This window comes from Pseudorasbora parva, chromosome 24 (genome assembly GCF_024679245.1).
Source record: "Pseudorasbora parva isolate DD20220531a chromosome 24, ASM2467924v1, whole genome shotgun sequence".
NCBI classification, from domain to species: domain Eukaryota; kingdom Metazoa; phylum Chordata; class Actinopteri; order Cypriniformes; family Gobionidae; genus Pseudorasbora; species Pseudorasbora parva.
Window position 1 is genome coordinate 15,333,254 of NC_090195.1, and position 19,597 is coordinate 15,352,850.

Below are 19,597 nucleotides of genomic sequence, written 5' to 3' on the forward strand. Positions count from 1 at the left end.
ACGCGCACCGGGCGAGCACAACCCAAGTGAAACTTATTAAACCACAGCTCCCAAATACTTCCACCACTCGTTGCAATGTATAACTGTGTGCAGCCAGGACCCAAATGGCTTCGCACAGAGATTGATTCTTCCGGACGGTTGGTTACAGACGAGGGACGAGCTTCATCTCCAAGAGGTCCTTTACGCACGAAGCATCTCTGCTTTCATTAGTTCAGGGATTGATGGTAGATAAATATATTTTGAAGTGAATCCAGGTAGGTGAATGAATAAAACAACATCTCAAAAAGCCCAATTGTAAATCATGCCATAGCTCTAACGGTATTCGCGTTCCGCTGACGATTTCGAAGGATGTGCACCGTTCCCTCTCAGGCTGTGATTATTAACGACTGTCTGAAAAAAGCTCTTACCTGTGACACACTCAGAAAACCGGTTTACAGCAAGAGAGCCACATCGAGTTCACCTGACAATAGCACGTTAAAATGTATTTCTTATTGAGAAAACAATTGCGTAATTATGTAATATTGCATAGACCGTGACTAACGGTCGCACCTTTTACTAGCTGTTGAATATTTATAGGTTTATTATTGAAATCCCTTATAGGCACTGTTTTCGCTTCACAAGCTATTAAACATTTCACCGTTATTGCCCAGGAGAACTGTGCTCCATAGGCATGTTGTCAATAAGGGGGCATTTGTCATTAACCCGTCTATTATCAGACGTCAGAGATATCCTAAAAGCTATTCCTAACATAAATGATAGTTTATTCATTACAAAATAAAAGAAATTTGTCACAATGGAACCTGCCATTAACCTGTCTATTATACAAAACGCCAAATAACACCTGCATAAAAAAGCTGTAAAGAAACACAGCAAATAAAAAAGAATGAATTATTGTAATTAGTGTGTAACATTTAAAACCCAGAACTTTATAAAAATGCACTCCAATAAAAATGTAACAGCTTGCCCCTATATTTAAGTAACTTAACATTTTTTTAGAATTTGAATTTAAATGAATAGCTTAATATAATTAGATCTAATTTGAAAGGGGTTTCAACTTGGTGTTTAAAACCAGTATACAAGACCACTGCCAGAGAAAAAAGCCATACAATGGCTTATTTTTGACATACAATGCTTTGTGACAACTTGCCCCCACTCTCTTCTCTTATACTGATGGGACAAGCAGGAGGCATTTAGCAAACAGAGAGGTCAGAAAATCAGGAACAAGAGCAAAGGAGGGACACTAAAATGAAAAAAGAGATTTGGAATATGGAGAAAACATGAAAGCAAATAAACCCCCGGCATACATAGGTCCCCTGAGGCAAACAAAGAAATTAGTTTGAGATTTTTTTTTGTTTTACAAACCTGGCTCAGTGGTCTGGAGCCCATTATGGCTGGGGTGAAAATGACACGACACATTTATCATTGTCTGTTCTTATCATTCGGGAAAGCGCAAGGCTCAGGCTCAGATGAGACGGATAACGTGTGCCAAATCCAATACCGGGATAGCTATAGTATTGCTTACATCTGATGAATTACCAATTATTTAAGCTGTAACTCCACAATAACAGTGCTCTATAAATTGACACTCAAATAATTCTCTCCAAGATGGATGAAGGAAGGTCTGTTGATTTGATGGCACTGCAGTCCAATGAAAAATGTGCCAGCCTTGATCTGTGTTCAGGATCAATCTGACAGCTATTTACTAAGGTGCAGCCGACCACATCCAAACAGCAAACAGTGAAATGAGCATCACAGCACCTGTGACCGTGGACCCCTCATTGCTGGCCATAAAACGCTGTTATTTTTATCTAATTACATTACTGCCACCTAGTGGTAACCACAGAATGCAGAAGGACAAACTAAATACGCACATACTGTACAGGTCCTTCTCAAAAAATTAGCATATTGTGATGAAGTTCATTATTTTCCATAATGTAATGATAAAAATTAAACTTTCATATATTTTAGATTCATTGCACACCAACTGAAATATTCCAGGTCTTTTATTGTTTTAATACTGATGATTTTGGCATACAGCTCATGAAAACCCCAAATTCCCATCTCAAAAAATTAGCATTGGTTTACAGTCCAATGCCTAATTCTTCAGAATCAGTCTGAAGGAGCAATTATTAAAATCTTATTTATTAATTTTGATTAATAATAAATTATAAGCCATTAAAAATATATTAATAATGACACTAATATTGAGTTTCACATCAAAATATGAGTCTGTTTTATTAGTTTAATCTGTAAATATTTCATTACATTAATAATGGTCCAGATCAATATGAACATTAAAGTACTATGAAGTTATTTAATTTAAAATGCTGCTCAATTAGTAATGTTCATTTTTCTTATGCTCTTCCCAATCAATGTATCCGCCTGCATAATGCCGTGCCCTGCAAAAAGAGAGAAAACCTCTAATAACAGGGAATATTTAATGAATTGGATTATACACATTATGTATTCTAGGCTCATAATGAGATCAGTGTGTGTGTGTGTGTGTGTGTGTGTGTGTGTGTGTGTGTGTGTGTGTGGTTTTTTGTGTTGTGTGTGTTGTGTGTGTGTGTTTGTAGTAGGTTAGGCCTACTTAGAGAATCCCAGACGATGCGCAATTTCAAGAGCAGACAAACTCCTTTTCCCACTTCGGCAATGGAAAACTATGTTATCATCTTCCTTTTGGGGGGCTTTCACCGTAAAGTGCAGTTGAAATTGTTGTGGGGGGAGCTTCAGTGACTCCTCAAGCTGTCCCACTTAGAGACAGTAAAACCGAGAGTTAGTGTGTACACTGGAAAACAGAAACATTCTATACACTTCAGTAATGCCTTACATGGAATGTTGATCGAATCAGGAATCCGGCCAGCCTGGAATTCATCTGGATTCCTGACGTCAAATAGCTGAACGCTGTGATTGGCCAGCATAGCTTTGAGCTGCTTGTATGTCACAACTGACACTGAAATTGTGAAAATCAAAAAGTATAATTGCTAATAATATGCTATTCTATTATTGTCAATTAATATAATGTTCAATAATAAATACATGTGAAAAGCATGCAAGATAAAAAACAATTTACTAAAGAATCGTGCTAAGACTGCATGTTTGGCTAACTGGATACAAAAGATGAGTTTAACAATACTTTTGCTGTAATCAGCAGAAACAAAAACAAAACAATTGCTAAGTCAGTACAATTAACCACAATTTAAAGCATTAATTAGTCTTTATTGGTCCTTTAAATTAGAAATGTTCAACACTGCTGCATTATAATAAAGTGTAACAATTATAAATAATATTTTCCATCCCAATAAAAACTACAATAAACAAATATGTACAGTTAAAATACTGAATACTTTGATGTGTGTTTTTCATGAATAAGCTATCATGGCTATTCAGAGATAATTGAGAATTGGACCAAAGTCCAAAGTTCCTATCTAGCCTATAATAAATGACTCTTTACCTGACATTGCAGATTCACTGAAATACTGAAAGATATTACCAGAGTAGGCTATATCTTCGTCCCAAAAATTACAGTTACAAATTTATTTTAGCTGCACAAAAAAATAAATAAATCCACTCTTCTGCGTGCTTCTCTACCTGGATCAGGCTGTGCGTCCTTGTGATTAAGGGTGGAAGTCTTTATTCCACATGCTGAGATCACTCTACCATGGGAAACCGGTTTAGTGACTGCAAACAGGCACATGCGACGTACAACCTGAAACGATATCATGCTCTCACCTGGTACAGTCACAGTTACTGTAGCAACTGATATGTCGGTTTGTCTGTAACCTGCGTTAAGTACGGGCGTCCGGAAGGACAAGACAGATTACCCGCTGCCCTCTAGCGTCAGGATCGTGTCCAGGAGTTAAGGACACCTGGTGGTCGTAGATATTTTCAGGAAGGATTCGATTATAAGGGGGTGCTTCATTTATGCATTGTCATTAAATCGCCTTTTTCTGATGTAATGTCTACATGGTTATGGGTCTTAATGCGATGTACAATTTTATCTCATTTTGCCGTCATAGATAGGCCAGTATAGGCCTATGGTTGTCGTCGTCAATCGTTATAGGCTACATTTAGTTTTCTAAATTGGTGTAGGTTTATATAAAATATTGCTATCGATATGTAGCCTAAGTAAACATAATGCAGCCTAATAGATATTGTAAGCGGTTTTTAAATGGTTCCTTTCATTATTTATTTTTTAAACTTTATTTAGTAAATCTAGGGTTTTAACAACAACACTGAGAGTTTGGTTAAATATAGGCTATTATCTTTGTATATCCTTCGTGAAAAAAAGAAATAGCCTACCCTATTCACAACATGTAAGCTACAGCGAAAAAAAGAAGAAAAAAAAGTGTTCCAGTGTTGCCAGATCTTTCTGGAAAAACACCTGTTAAAAACTAGCCTATTACAGCAGGAGATGATATCTGACTGTTGAAGGAACTGGGTGTAATATCTTATGATTTTGCATATTGCATTTTCAAAGCAGCGCAGGAGTCTCATGACGAGAGTGAGGCGATGACTGACAGGACAATGGCAGAGGCAAATTTATTAACAAACGTTGGATTTCTTTGTTTAAAATAAGTGAGTTTGATTTTATTTGCAAGTGGCTTACATTAGACACAGAAAATGTCCAGATTGTGGCAAATTTCTTTGTTTTTAATTTGTTTTATTGTTGTTGTGTTTTCATCAAAAAATAATAATGAACCACAAACTATAAGCATTTGTTTTAAGGGGAAAATCCAAAGACCTTTCATTTATTTGTTACAATAGGCTACAGGTAGCTATATTCCATCTTATTCATTTTCACAATAAAATATATGTTTAATATAAGCGAGATTGTTATTGTAGGCCTATTTTATTGTTGTTGTGTTTTTTCATCAAGATCGAGTTGCCTGAATCATGAGTCCTGGCACTCTTACTGTTAATGAACATAACTGCATGTGTCTTGCGGATGAACACTATAGCCGGAGCTTCTCTCTGTTTATGTCTAAGATGAGTCACGCAGGTAGGCTACTGTGCTCCTCCGCAGTAGTAGCGGTCAGACTGGTCTAAAATAGTCTGCTCTGCATACAAAGGTGTACGGTGTTACCGTAATAATCAGTAATGTTGTCAATCTAGGTAGCTTGCGAGATTAGTTCCTGCTTTTTGACAAATAGACTCTTTTTAGAGCTGCTTTACAGAATTGACAATGACATTTGCATTATTCAGTTAAACTTGTGATATGTAAAATTTGTTCAAATACGCAAGTGTTATTTGTAAATACACTAAAGAAATATCTGCACCCTGGCACTGCATGTTTATAAGCGCCTTTATTAAAAAAGAAAAAGAAAAAAAGACCCAGGTTTCTTATAAAAAGTGGACATGGCAACACTGTTCGTTACACAAACTGGCAACATCGAGAACCAGACATGCGCTTCGCACACGATGTCCTCTGCCAGTGCACATGCGCAGTATCACTATACCGGCGGAGGCTGAACTGTAGCAGCTTAAACGACGCAGGGATAAACGAGACATTTTTGACAGGTCAGTGCGCCAATGTGGATTATTTGTGTGTGAATGGTTTTATTACACCTAGATGATGTTAAACTCAAAAGATAAAAGTGTTAAAACACAAATATAAAGCAGCAGTCGGACAACCTTATTGGGTGGGTTAGCAGGGGAGCTAACAGAAGGCTGCTGCGCAGATCTGGGAGGGAGAGGCGAGTCTGGCGTTAAGACGATATTACCAACATGCTCTTCAATCGATAATCACTACCTCGTTAGGACCAAAAATGACATTTTATTGACTTGAATCGACCGTCTCCGTTTCATAGGCTCTATGTACGGTTGGATTGGTGTGTTTGGCAGGGTGTTTTATTTGGAGATGGTCGGATCAGTCGCTAACCCTTCACTGCGGGCTGAAGCGCCACTGCCCATGAGAAGCTCCAGTCTGGCTTTGTTTCTTATCATATTTTTAGTAATTTAAGGCAAAACTCCACAGTTGAATATTGTAAAAATGTTTAATAATTGATATCACCATACTTCCCCAGTTGATTAACCATTGCATGTTAAGTCAGCTGCTTTGTATTTCTGACTTGAATGAAATATTATGTTCAAAATGGAAAATACAAATATTAAACACGCAGATGAGGTAACGTTAGTCTAATTAGATATGCGATAATTTGCATACATTTTCAGAAAAGAAATACGAACATTGGATAAAGCCAGTTTTTCATTTTGTTGACATACTGTTAACTGACTTCTAATTGTATCACATTATCAGGTAATACTGTGACCCCTCTTTAAAAACCTTACATAAATACAAATAAAACTGGAAAGTATGCAGTTGCTACTTAAGTGGAGATGTCTTGGTCATTTTGAGAAAATAGCCTTTAAAGATACGTAATTGAAAGACTCAAATAGATAGCGTTTTCTTTCCACTAGTCTGAGAGAAGACAAATGGAAGCAAAATATTCCCAAAAAAGATGTTGCTACTTCTGTTTCATTGCAAATTTAAGTGATGTTTTGGAGCCTTTATCTTTTTTATTTTATTTGTGGCTTGTTCATGCAACACAAAACACATCCATACCGTGGCTTAACAATATTATTGACACACAACCTTGTTTGCTGGTTTTACTCAACATTTAAATACTGTTAGGGACCTGTGATTATGTCACAGCTCCGACTGCATTAGTATTCTGTATTTCTGCTGTCAGATTAGTTATGTTACAAATAGTGGATGTGAACGCTTATCTGGCTTTGTGATTGGTGTACTTGTCCACAGCTGGTGGAAACAAGTGACATTAAATGATCATTTTTAAGAGGTCTGTCAAAGCTTGACATCCAGCTGAGATCAAGCAACTATGTTAATGAGTTTTGGTTATTCCTCTTGTGCTTATCTTGCTTTGTTTGTGTCTTTTCAGCAGGCAACATCATGAGTCAGGGGAAGGACAATGCACGTCTCAAAAGCTATAAAAACAAATCGCTTAACACAGATGAGATGAGGAGGAGGAGGGAGGAAGAAGGCCTGCAACTTCGCAAACAAAAGAAAGATGAACAAGTAAGAGAACGGGAGATATGAGAGTGGCTTCTGTTATTCTGTTTAAAGGAAAGTATATACAAGACCTGCCTTTAAATTACAACATTGTATTGATTGGATTGAGAGAGTTTTGGGACAGTTAACGGAACTGTCATTTGCTGTGCTGCGTCCTTTTAAGACACTAGACATTTCACTAGGCAGCCATCTTTGAAACGCCTCTCGGGCATGCGAGTGCAGTTCCAATCTCTTTGAATGAGGAAATATCAAATTCTCCAAAACTGTTTGTGATTGAATTTGATATTTGAAATCACCAGTGAAATCTGACAACAACTGTCTCATAAATTTGGTTTCTAAATGCTCGAATCAATAAGCACTGCCTGTTTCTATAGCAACCGGAGCTTCTAATGGCAGCTGCAGTGATGCGATGACGTCAATAATCAACGATTGGCTCTTTTATTTAGAAGGCGGGGCTTATTCGCCATATTGGGTGTCCCATTCATAAGTAATCAGAGTGCAGCGGCTTTGTTTGTTTTGTTATCGTTGGGTATTGTTGTTGGAGATTGGGCTGATTTAAACCATTGTGACACAACCGAGTTGCTTAACATAAATGTGATCATGTGGATTTGTGAGTTGAAAATTATTAACAACAATATTTTGCCATCATTTTCAGGCCGAATTGTTTATGAATTTATAGTTGAAGAGGTTAGATCAGTCAAATAATTTACAGATGCAAGTTGAAAACCTAAAATATAATGGCATATATAAATATTTTTTTGGCATATAGCAGACCTGTAACTGTCTGAGGCTGTTAATTGTAGTCTATGTGTTTGTTAAAGTTGAAAAAAAAAATTGCATGATTCCAACTTATTTTCTATTATATGCATCACCCAGCATTCCTGTGTAAAAAGATGCTGGCTCACTACTAAAATATTTTTTTTGTGTTTTTAAAAGAATGATCTTTATATATATATATATATATATATTTATTTTAGGGCTGGCCAAGTTAACGCGTTAATTAATTAACGCCGACAATTATTTATCGCACATTAACGTAGTTATTTATTATTATATTGAAAGGCCGTTGCTCACTGCCTCTGAATACACATACAGACAAAGCATTGGTCACAGGAGAATACAGTGCTGTCTGTAGCCTAAGCCAAGGGCTTTATAAAATTAAATAACGCCCTGGGGTGAATATCACAAATATGCAGATTTAAGTAGGCCTATGTAAAAGCTGACAGAACACTGATGAGAATATTACTACAGAATCAATATATGTATACCACAAATTTAATTTAATTTGATTATATTAATGTTTAAGTTGATATTTACAAGAAATATTGTAACTGTTACTAACTTTTAACTGCTGCAAAAAGCACCTTATTTGTAGTGTTTGCAAACCATATGTTATTGCACTTTTGTTCATTTAGCAGCACTTTTGTATTCATTATTGAATTTTGAGTATACTGCGATTAATCACAAAATCATGCGATTAATCGCGATTAAACATTTTAATCGTTGCCCAGCACTATATATATCTCACACACACACACACACACACACATAGCCTGAATGCCAGCCGAACTTAGCCCCGCCCACAAATTTTTTGGTCGGGCAGTTCGGTCTGGCCTTGCTCCATAGAGGAGTAATTATCCCCGAACAGAAACTGTTCAGACCAATGAAATCATCAGGACGGGCTTTAGACGATGACGGACAGATGATCAACAGTAACGTAATCATGCACGTCATCAAAGGGCCTTGGATTATATTTGTTTGAATCCTAAACGGAGAGCTTGCTTGTATATGCATTCACCATCACAATTTCTCTCAGAAATGATGATCATGTTGGGTAAAGGCGGGCGTACACTGTGCGAATTCGGACACTCGGAAGGTCGTGAGATATTGCAGACGCTACAAGTCATTTAATTTGATCATCGCATCAAATCAGCTGGTACACGGCACGACTGTTTGCACCGCGAGCCAGGCCGCGATTACACGAGTTTTCGTTTAACACAGACACCGGAGCTTTCAATGTTGCTGCTATAGCTTCAGATACAAAAAATAAAGAAAAAAGGTGTGCAAATGATTTGTTGAAAAGCAGAGAACAGTAGTAGCCATTCCTTTTAACCGAAACAACCAGAGGGAGAGACAAGAGTGCACGTGAGAGAGAGAAAGTGTGTGTGTGTGTGTGTGTGTGTGTGTGTGTGTGTGTGTGAACGCAGTATGTGGCAGCCACTGAGCTAATAATAGTCATAAAGATTGAGCGTATGTGACGTGCTTGTGCATGATTTGGCAATAGGGGACAGCCATATGCTGGTAAAAATCGGGCCGACTCCCCGAACTTTTTAAACATGTTTAAAAATTATCGTAAGGTCGGGAGGTGCTCTTAACGTGCTCGGCTCGTTTCGTCTCGTCTCGCATTTCCTCTCACACGGTGCGAGCCGCGACCATACGAGCATCCACGATGTCCACGCGATTTCTCCCGAGTGAAAAAAATCGTCTGCGAGTTCGTACAATAGCAAAAATCGCACCGTGTATGCCCGCCTTAAGTACTCTGTGTATCATTAAATTATTTTATTTTTTTACAACACCAGCATAGATCGTGCATTCCAGCCTGATTTCGGCACGCGTGCAGACAGAGTTGCCAAGTTTTTACAACAAAACCCGCCAACTACTAGCCCTAAGCAATAGCTTCTCGGGGGGTTCTCAGGCGAAAAAATGGCAACGATGTGTAAAATGTGTGTTATTTTGGCAAGGTTGCCTGCTAAAATTCGCACTCATGGGTCTATATATCACATAATAGCCGCTTCAACCAGCGGACATAGAAAACAACCCGCGGAAAAAACACAGACTTGGCAACACAGTGCAGTTGAGCTCTGTTGACATTTGACAATGCGTCGTTCCGTTGCTCTGATTGGTTGTAGGTCCATCCAATTGGTGTCTTTCTTGGTTCAGTTGAAACACGCTCCATAATCACAGCCCAATGAAGCAGTTTCAGACTCATATTCTGACTAGAATTGAGTATGACCTCGTCAGGCTCACACACACACACACACACACACACACACACACACACACACACACACACACACATCAAAATATGCAATCTTTTGGATGGAGATATATGATAAATATTTTAGTAGCAATTAAAAAAAAGAAAGAAATATATATATATATATATAGATATAGATACACACACACACACACACACACACACACACACATATCAAAATATGCAATGTTTTTGCATTCTTGATTCTTGTGTTGATTCTTTTTTCAGGAAAATATTTTTGAACTTTGAAAAAAAAATCCCCACTTCCCTCTCCAATAGAAAGAAATGCAAGAAATTAGGATGTGGTATTTTTATTGAGCTGAGAGTTTGTGTGTTCTTTCAGCTGTTTAAGCGCAGAAATGTGGCCACAGTGGAGGAGGATGGAACACTGGAGGATGATGGGATGTCAGACAGTGGATACCTGGAATCACAGGCCAACAATATGGACCAAATCACAGTGAGAAAGTTAAAATAATAGTTAATCATAGTCTTGAATTAATGATGAAAATATTTATAGATTTTTTTTTTTAGAATTAATAGAATTCCCCTATGCTGTCTTTCCTTCTTCTTAGGGAAGTGTTATTTCTGAGGACATGATACAGATGATCTTCTCCAGCTCCCCAGAACAACAGCTCATAGGAACACAGCGCTTCAGAAAACTCTTATCTAAAGGTGAAAGTCAACAGACTGAAATTCTGGCATTTACATAATAATATTTATGATAAAAGGATGCTAATTCCATCTTTTGTAATTCTCCATTAGAGCCTAATCCCCCAATTGATGAGGTCATTGCCACCCCTGGTGTCGTAGAGCGATTTGTTGAGTTCCTGAAAAGAAGAGAGAACTGCACACTACAGGTGAGCCTAATAAACTGCATCTGGTATATTAAAATATTAAAACTAGGGATTTAAGAGACGACTAGTCAACTAAACAATGCTGCTGCTGCTAATTGACGTTGGTACAACGACTCTGACAATGGTAATTTTTAGGTTTACACATTTATGTTTTGCTTTATCTTTTTCTTTTTTTAATAAAGGCTACATTCAAATTACTGTCATATTAATGTAAAATAGTAATTGTTTTGAAAAGTGTATATTTGCAGTGGAAATCAAAATCCTTTAATTTTACCTCAGACTTTGCATGTGTTGTATGGGAGTATTTTGACTTAGAAGAAAAGTATTGTGTATAGGTTATGTCAAACTGGGATATAACAATTAAGCTGGCTTATAGTCTTGTTATACTGGTATGAAATTTTATAAGGGAACCATTATGAATATGTCTTGACAACAACAGATCCTATATCAGTATCCTACTGAATACAATAGCCTTAAAGTGGAAATGAAGCAGTCAGGTTAACATTATTTAGTAAATGGATTTCCAATCTAATCAAATCATATAACAAACACAATAAATGTAACAATTTAAAAAGAAAAAAATATTTAAAAGGTTTAATAACAATTTAAATACATTTAAGAGCACTATAGTTTCTGAACAAAGGACACACCTCAGTTTAACACAGAAAAAATAAAGGCATAGTTTTGCCCATTCTTCTCTGAATTTTCAGTCAACATCATTGTCTTATCTGTATCAGAATAATCCTTCATGTCATCATGTCCATAACTTTTTTTTTTGTGTTCAAGATTTACAAAAACTGTACAACATGAATAATTTTTCTGAACCGTGTTTTTGTCTTACTCTGAATCATTATATAAACAGAGAGAAGTAGCTCCGGCTGTAGTGTTCTTCCGCAAGATGCATGCAGTTCTGTTTATTAAATGCAAAAAGTACGGACTGCAGCTTTAAAGAAACCGCTCTTTTGCGTGTGCCGTGTGTTGTTCGAATTCTCCGCTGTCCTATAATGCGATCTCAGCTGCTATCACCACAGTGCGTTCCAAACGTTGTTTAAGGGGCATATACCGGTATAATAAAAATTCATATAACAAAAATAAAAAACTGCATTCGGTAGTTCATTATTATTGTAATGTTATGTACTTTGAGACATGGAGTAAAATCTCTTGTGACCTATTTTTTAGCAGCATTCAGTATGGGATTTGACTCTCTTCTGGGGGTTTCTTAAACTAGTCGACTAGCCGTTTACAAAATTTCCATTATGGAAATTAGTTGTGGTGCGCGTCCCTAATTAAAACAAACTATGCAGTGTAGTGCCAGAAGAACCGCTTGCCAGTCTTAGGCCCCAAGTCACAGCAGTGAGACAGTGAGTCATCCGGCATGAATCTCTCCCAGCACACGCTCACACTGTTGGAATGTGTATATTCTGCAAGTCTCACCGGTATCCTTATTTAATCCTCTTGGCTTTTGAATGGTGCGTTAGCGAATGCTTTTCTGCAGTATAGTGACAGACGTCCTGTCTTTGCAGTTTGAAGCAGCGTGGGTTCTGACTAACATCGCCTCAGGAACATCCCACCAGACACGTGTGGTCATCCAGGCTGGGGCAGTGCCCATTTTCATTGAGATGCTCAGCTCTGATTTTGAGGATGTACAAGAACAGGCAAGCATCTGTAGACCCAGTTTCGTAGAATAAAATAGGATAATTTTAAAATATTTCATTTTATGTAATTTGTTTAATTTGACAGGCGGTGTGGGCTTTAGGCAATATCGCAGGGGACAGCACTGAGTGCAGAGATTATGTTCTGGACTGCAATATTCTACCATCTCTAGTACAGTAAGTCATGCAATCATTAATTTTATAACAACCATACTGTTGAATTATGTATAATTATGGTTCTAATAATGCTAATTCTTATCGCAGGTTATTGGCTAAACAAAATCGTCTGACTATGATGAGGAATGCAGTTTGGGCTCTGTCTAACTTGTGCAGAGGGAAAAACCCACCCCCAGATTTTGCCAAGGTAAAATCACCTTTATTTCCTCACATTTAAAAACAATTCATTTGTATAGTGCTTTAAAAATATTATTATTTTTAAGATTTTACCATCATGTAACAGTAATTTTAAAAATGCATAAAATGTACATTGTTAAATATAATCTCAAAATGAATATCCATTGTTTTCATTCTGTACTTTATAATGGTGTGATATCCAGGTTCACTTGAAATATTTAAAGTGATTAACTTTAGATTTTAGTGTTTTAGATAGAATAGGATAGAATTTAATATAGATATAAAGTTAATTATTTATAATAAAAGTTTAGGGTTCATTTACAGTGTTTTTAAAATAAATTAATAATTTAGTTTAGTAAGGATGTTCATTATAAATTAAGACTTTTATAATGCTACAAAATACTTCTTGTTCAAATAAATGGTGACTTTTTTTTATTTCAAATAATTTTGAAAAAAAAATTTTTTCACAAAAATATACTTTTTCCAGCAATGGTGATAACAAATGTACCTTGAGCATCAAATCAGCATATTAGAATTATTTTTGGGTCATGTGACACTGAAGACTGGAATAAATAAAAATTTAGCAATGTTAAATTTATTTAAACTTTTAAGTCACATGAGTATACACACCTTTAAACTCAAGGTGAGATCTAAGTTGTATTTGTCTTTTAATGCAGGTGTCACCGTGTCTCAGCGTTCTGTCCTGGCTGCTCTTTGTGAACGATACTGACATTCTGGCCGATGCATGCTGGGCTCTTTCTTATCTGTCTGACGGTCCCAATGAAAAGATCCAGGCTGTTATTGACTCAGGAGTCTGTCGCAGACTAGTCGAGCTGCTGCTGTAAGACATAAAAAAAGAATATGAGAATAATGAAGAGCTGAGGTCAGTGGTTCTCAACCTTTAATTCAAAGAGCCTCCATTGTCGACTTGACTTTTCCAGTCATTTGCGATTTACTGGATAAGGATTAGAGATTTTACTCAATTTCTACAGAATACAATATTTTAGTGCTGGGCATAGCCATAAAAATGTACATTCATTATAATAATGTTGGAGTTAAAGGGTTACTTCAGCGATTAGCATATGACTTTCTATCAGTAGAAACCCTGGAGTATATTCAAATGATCGTGCTCCCCCCTCATATCCACCTGAGACGAGAGATTTATGCATTTTATTTCTGGAAAAATTATATCGTCAATTTGCGTCATCGGTAAAATGCCTGGCCAGATGCTAAAGACTACAGCCAGCAGAGGGAGCCATTTCCTCATGTTTTCAACTCGCACACGGGGAGTGGGATCACACTCACAGCTCAGCTTGGCTCAGGCATTCATGTAAACGGTGCGGCCAGCGGAGCAAAGTGAGTATTTTATCTTCTCAAGTTAATTCCTATGAAAGTTAATCTTCCAAAGGTATGAACTGAAAAGGCGCCAGACTGAACACGCGCTGAGAACTACTGCTGCGAACCCTGACTCGTTTACCTCAGCTCTCATCACGAGAGCTCATTCAGCTCATCACGATGCGTGTAAAACTCCTGCTGTGTTTGTGCTGACACTTCCTCAGCGGCTAAATCACAATATATTAAACAGACACGCTCATTTTTTAATTGTTGTGGCTGCTTTCTAACTGAAATGATTTTATGAAGATGAACGCGGTGGTGGGAAAGTAAAAGTGATTAATTAGAGGTGGCTTTGGGAATGGCCTCACAGCGAATTATTCTGGGAATTGTAGTCTTTCATCCCCATGAGACAAAAATACATTTTCTGTCTTATCTCAGTCTAGAAAGCACCAAATTCAAAAAATAATTTCACATTTCTACTACATTAATGAGCCAGTTTAAATACAGATTCATCTTCCCAGCGCTGAAGTACCCCTTTCATTTTCCACACTTTGAAAATAAGGCTACCTCATTTACAGTATCCAGGTTTCCAATACTATTTATTACTCTGTACAAAAAAGGTTGAAATAAAAGTTTTTTTTTTAGTTGTTGGTTTAGGTGATTTGAATTATGTTTTGTATTATTTTAATACATTTTAAGTAATTTTGAGGTCCCCTGGAAGTTTACATTGGCCCCAGCCCCTCTGGGTTGAGAATCACTGGCTTAGCCTTACTTAGAAGTATTAGAAGGACAATACTTTACTGGCAATATTTTAAGTATTGAAATCCTGTAAGTAACTCTTTCTGAGGTGTTGTTCTTATGTGTTCCAGACATGCAGAATATAAGGTGGTGTCCCCTGCTCTAAGAGCCGTAGGGAACATAGTCACAGGAGATGACCTACAGACTCAGGTGAATTTTTTTCTTTCTTAGTTTTTTTTTATTTTTTATATGTCATCTGCTTAATAGTGTGTGATAGTGATAAATTATTTCAGTATTTTCTAGGATTTTGTTGATAACTAATTAGATTATTTTTGCTGTGTTTTTGTGCTGGTACCTTGGCTGATTTCTAGGGAGATTTTTACCTTTATGGGCAGTTCTTTCTTTCTTTATTAGATGCATGCATTGTCAAATTCTTATATTTAATCAATACATTTGTATGAGTAATAAGACACTATAGGCTTTTACCAATCACTGTTTCTTCTTACACTGTTTGAAGCAATAAATGCATCCAAATGTTATATTCTACAGTCCAGTTACAATTGCATAAATAATGCTATGGAATTAATGTTATGTAATGTATTATTATTTTAGAATAGTAAAGTATTATTATTTTAGAATAGTAAAATATGATTCTTTTTTATATTTTAAATATAAAACTAAAATTATGTAATTTGTGTATTTTTTCCCCCCCAACCGATTCATTCAGAAATGATGCAAGTGATGCCTTTATTAATTTTCCTAAAAAACGCTGAAACTCCGCTGTGTGTTGCTTGTAGAGACAACTAAGACATTTTGAAACATTTAACCCGTGGAGCTACTAAGACCCTTCTGTCCTATAATGTGTGGTATTTATGATAATCCACACAGATTTCAGTTGACGAGCCTGTTTGAAATGATTAATAATGAAACATGGAATGAATAAGAACAAAAAGAATGTGTCTAGTTGCGTTGAAACTAGGGTACATCACGCTGTGAAAGCATGCACCCTCAAGGTTAAAACAACAATTACGATATAATCGTAGCTGACATTACCTCTGCTGTAATGTTATACTAATACATACTTTGGATGTAACTTGTCATTTTATTTTCTCATGAACAGGTGATTCTTAACTGCTCTGCCCTGCAAAGTCTTCTTCACCTGCTGAGTAGCCCGAAAGAGTCCATTAAAAAAGAGGCCTGTTGGACCATCTCCAATATCACAGCTGGGAATCGTGCACAAATACAGGTACATACATGTTTATTTAAACAGTTCAAACTTCAGTTTGAGTGTCTTTTTCTCTCTCACACGCTTCCTTTTGACCTTTGTAACATGTAGATGGTGATGGATGCAGATTTGCTCCCCCCGTTGATAAGTATTCTGCAAGTGGCGGAGTTCCGCACAAGGAAGGAGGCGGCGTGGGCCATCACAAATGCCACATCTGGGGGTTCTGCTGAGCAGATCAGGTGAGACAGATCACTTCTTAAACCTGGTCTTAACTGCCATTTGTGAACAGATCACTACCTGCATCAGCAACCAAGATGGCTATATCATGTAATAATGTTTTGATCTTCTCATTAGGCATCTTGTTGAGCTTGGCTGCATCAAGCCCTTATGTGACCTCCTGACGCTGATGGATTCGAAGATCGTACAGGTGGCCCTAAATGGCTTGGAGAACATCCTACGACTGGGTGAGCTGGAGGCTAAACGAGGAGGAGGAATCAACCCCTACTGCGCGCTCATCGAAGAGGCATATGGTATGTTAGCCGTCACCCTTTGGATGTGATTTTTCTGTATTTATATGGATTTCCATATTTTCTGACCTGAAAAACTTCCACCTACGTGAAATGTGAAAATCAAGCAAAAAATGGTCTCTGAGCTGTTCAGTTTACAGTAAATGCTGTTCCACATTAACATCTCTGCAAGCGCTGTGAGTTTGGGTTGCTTATAACCTGGTCAACTATCTTTCCCGATTAGTAATAAGAATAACTTAAGCAATCCGTAGCTTTAACCCCAAAGTATACTTCAGTTTTGACGTCAGCACTAACTGCATGCGTCTACTGTACAGGCTTACTATGCCGATGATGAAATATACGTCATGTACTGTACAAGTACTTTGGGCTTTAAGGTTTCCCTGAAAAAATAAAAACAAAATAAAAGTTTTAAATAAAGTTTAATGAATATTAGTATTGTAATTTTACTGTGGTTATGTAAAATAATTGTTTTTTATCAGAATCATTAATAATAATAATACTAATTAATAAATACTTTTTAAATTTCATTTTATAGTACAATAGTATTTACAATAGTAATATATCTTTCTTTTATTTTATAATTAAAATAATTATAAATGAATAAAAAAAAGTGAATAATGTTTTGTTGTTTCATCTTCATATTGAATGGGGAGGGGGAAAAAACATGTTTTTCCATCTTTTTTTATCCTTAACTGATCAAATGCCTGTAATTGGTTCTCTGGGGTCTTCAGATGCTTCATTAAATCCCAACCTTTCAACAATAAATCCTTTTTAATGTTAAGCACAGCAGTGTTAATCTTTTCAGGAGATCAGATTTTCACAAGATGTTTGTCAAATTTTGATGTTCAAATTAATATATAGGTTTGAATGAATTTCATTTTAATATTTGTACTTGTTAAATTGTAAATATACATGACATAAATGTAATAAAAAACATATTTTCATTAATAAAAAAAGACAAACTATGATGATAAATTTAAGCTTAATAGTTTTCTATTGCTTTTGCACAGGGTTGGACAAACTGGAGTTCCTACAGGGTCATGAGAACCAGGAGATCTACCAAAAGGCTTTTGACCTGATCGAGCGCTACTTCAGCACAGATGATGAAGACCCGGCTCTGGCACCTGCTGTTGACCTCCAACAGCAGCAGTTCCTTTTCCAGCAGTGTGAGGCTCCCATGGAGGGTTTCCAACTTTAACATTTCCACTCACTCCCTTATTCTCCAAGCAATCCACCCTGTAGGGTGAGAGACGCCCTACTGACCCAACAGAGCGAAGGATTTAACAAATGAACATTTCAATTAGAGTGTGTTATACAAGAGCGTGTGTTGCCGGTCAACCCATTTCCACCCTCTTGTCCTACTTCCCTGATGTCATTGGCCCGGTCCGGAACAATGGTGACATGCTGAAAATGTGACCAGTAGACTTTTACATAGGACTTAAATATCCCACTTCCTTCATTAAACTTTCATTCAGCCCTTCAAAGCACGCGTATCCCATCAGTCCAGATTCAGGAAAACTGCATCCAGAGATGAGCTGATAGAAGCTGGGAAAACACAGCTTGTGTGACATGACTGCAATATTGACTTTTCATCTATTGTAAAACACTGGACTGACCGTGTGACTGTGTTTGCATGTCTCCAAAATCCCCCCTCCCTTCTTCCCCAAAAAGAAAATGATGGTCAGTGTACGCTGAAGGACATCTGATGAAGGCAAGGCACTTTTACCTTCCCATTTGACCCAGACAACTTAAAGACGGACTGAGGGGTCCAGGCTTTCTGACTGACAATGCCAGTCAGACGGTCTTTTGCTTTTTGACATGCATCGAACGTGCATTCCGACAACGACTGAACTGTACAGGCTCCGCCTCTCCTTTTAGGGTTACACACTTGCGCACCTTTGGAATTCTGGGAGTTGGAGTCTTCCTGCTCACTGAGACTGCTGGACAGACAAAAAGACAGGTCCTGTATCCTGTGCATTAAAACCATTTGATATTTCAAGAGGACAATTTCACATGAGCATCATCATAATCATCAGCACTTTACGTTCAGAACAGACCCTTTGTTTAGATTTGAACCTCTGTAGTCAGTTTTAGACCCCCGAAACGCTTCTCAGGATATCAAGGCGAAGAGGAATGGTGCGTATCTGCATTATGGGATGTATTTACAGAAAACACTAAGTATTTAAGAGTGCTGAGAAAACTCTACCCCTTCAAATCTTCCACCATATTTTAACAAGCTGTTGAAAAATGAGCTGAAAGGCTTTAGCTTCCCGACGTTTGTGAGACAAACTTTAATATTAATGTCTAATCATGGTGAATGCACACACATTTAGACGCAACATATGTGACTAGAACTATATGAGACAAAATACAGAGCAGAAAGTTGTTCAGTACTGTTTGGTTTTCTGTTTTATCTTATTGTATTTTTGTGAGCGTTAGAATCTCTTAATACCGAAGGTGCCATAATCCTCGTTTTAAAAAATGGAGGTGGAACATGACAAACAAATGGACTTTAAAGACTAAAAATTTATCAATAAGTTTAAACATAAAATTTACTGGGTATTAGCTCAAGATATGATTGTTTACTTTGTTTTTCTTATTTCGATGTCGATTCTTCCCGAGATGACCAGCTCTTTGTTCAATACTGCTGTTGTATTGAGATTGTGTAACTGTTCTCTGTTACGCCATTTGCATAAATGCTGTTTCATGAACCTCAGTGGTCAAGTGATTTAATTAGAAATGTGTAGTATTTCATGAGACTCATTCATCATTGCTTCATTCACAAATCGGCCAGTCATTGTATCGGATGTGATTTTTCTGTATTTATACGAATTTGAAAAGCCCA

General features: G+C 37.0%; 2 protein-coding genes across 3 annotated transcripts; one reads left to right on the forward strand and one right to left on the reverse strand.

The window, feature by feature from the left end:
- Positions 1-2,204: 2,204 nt before the first annotated feature.
- si:ch211-161h7.8 (thiosulfate:glutathione sulfurtransferase) lies at positions 2,205-4,263 on the reverse strand. 2 transcript variants are annotated; one of them, XM_067435079.1, is made up of 4 exons: positions 3,592-4,263; positions 2,831-2,953; positions 2,591-2,753; positions 2,205-2,399 (listed from the first exon to the last, which is right to left on the reverse strand). In XM_067435079.1, the coding sequence occupies exons 1-4, from the start codon at positions 3,722-3,724 to the stop codon at positions 2,336-2,338; spliced, it is 483 nt and encodes a 160-aa protein (XP_067291180.1). In that variant the 5' UTR covers positions 3,725-4,263; the 3' UTR covers positions 2,205-2,335. The 2 variants fall into 2 exon arrangements, with proteins under 2 accessions (XP_067291180.1, XP_067291181.1); XM_067435080.1 differs by lacking the exon at positions 3,592-4,263 and adding an exon at positions 3,455-3,590.
- A 1,135-nt stretch (positions 4,264-5,398) lies between these two features.
- On the forward strand, positions 5,399-19,463 carry kpna1 (karyopherin alpha 1 (importin alpha 5)). The gene is made up of 14 exons (XM_067435426.1): positions 5,399-5,520; positions 6,900-7,036; positions 10,411-10,524; positions 10,640-10,739; positions 10,830-10,924; positions 12,445-12,576; positions 12,662-12,750; positions 12,838-12,937; positions 13,605-13,768; positions 15,132-15,210; positions 16,121-16,246; positions 16,337-16,464; positions 16,580-16,755; positions 17,763-19,463. Exons 1-14 carry the CDS (start codon positions 5,406-5,408, stop codon positions 17,948-17,950), a joined length of 1,743 nt encoding a protein of 580 aa, XP_067291527.1. The 5' UTR covers positions 5,399-5,405; the 3' UTR covers positions 17,951-19,463.
- Positions 19,464-19,597: the final 134 nt, after the last annotated feature.

Excerpts from the sequence above, each read along its gene's own strand:
- kpna1 (XM_067435426.1), top strand. The coding sequence starts at position 5,406 with ATGCGCTTCGCACACGATGTCCTCTGCCAGTGCACATGCGCAGTATCA. Across the intron at positions 10,525-10,639 it reads ACAATATGGACCAAATCACA|GGAAGTGTTATTTCTGAGGA; the intron begins GTGAGAAAGTTA and ends CCTTCTTCTTAG. Across the intron at positions 16,756-17,762 it reads GCTCATCGAAGAGGCATATG|GGTTGGACAAACTGGAGTTC; the intron begins GTATGTTAGCCG and ends GCTTTTGCACAG.
- si:ch211-161h7.8 (XM_067435079.1), bottom strand. The coding sequence starts at position 3,724 with ATGATATCGTTTCAGGTTGTACGTCGCATGTGCCTGTTTGCAGTCACT. Across the intron at positions 2,954-3,591 it reads GGACGCACAGCCTGATCCAG|TGTCAGTTGTGACATACAAG; the intron begins GTAGAGAAGCAC and ends TCACAATTTCAG. Across the intron at positions 2,400-2,590 it reads CATCGTCTGGGATTCTCTAA|GGCACGGCATTATGCAGGCG; the intron begins GTAGGCCTAACC and ends CTCTTTTTGCAG.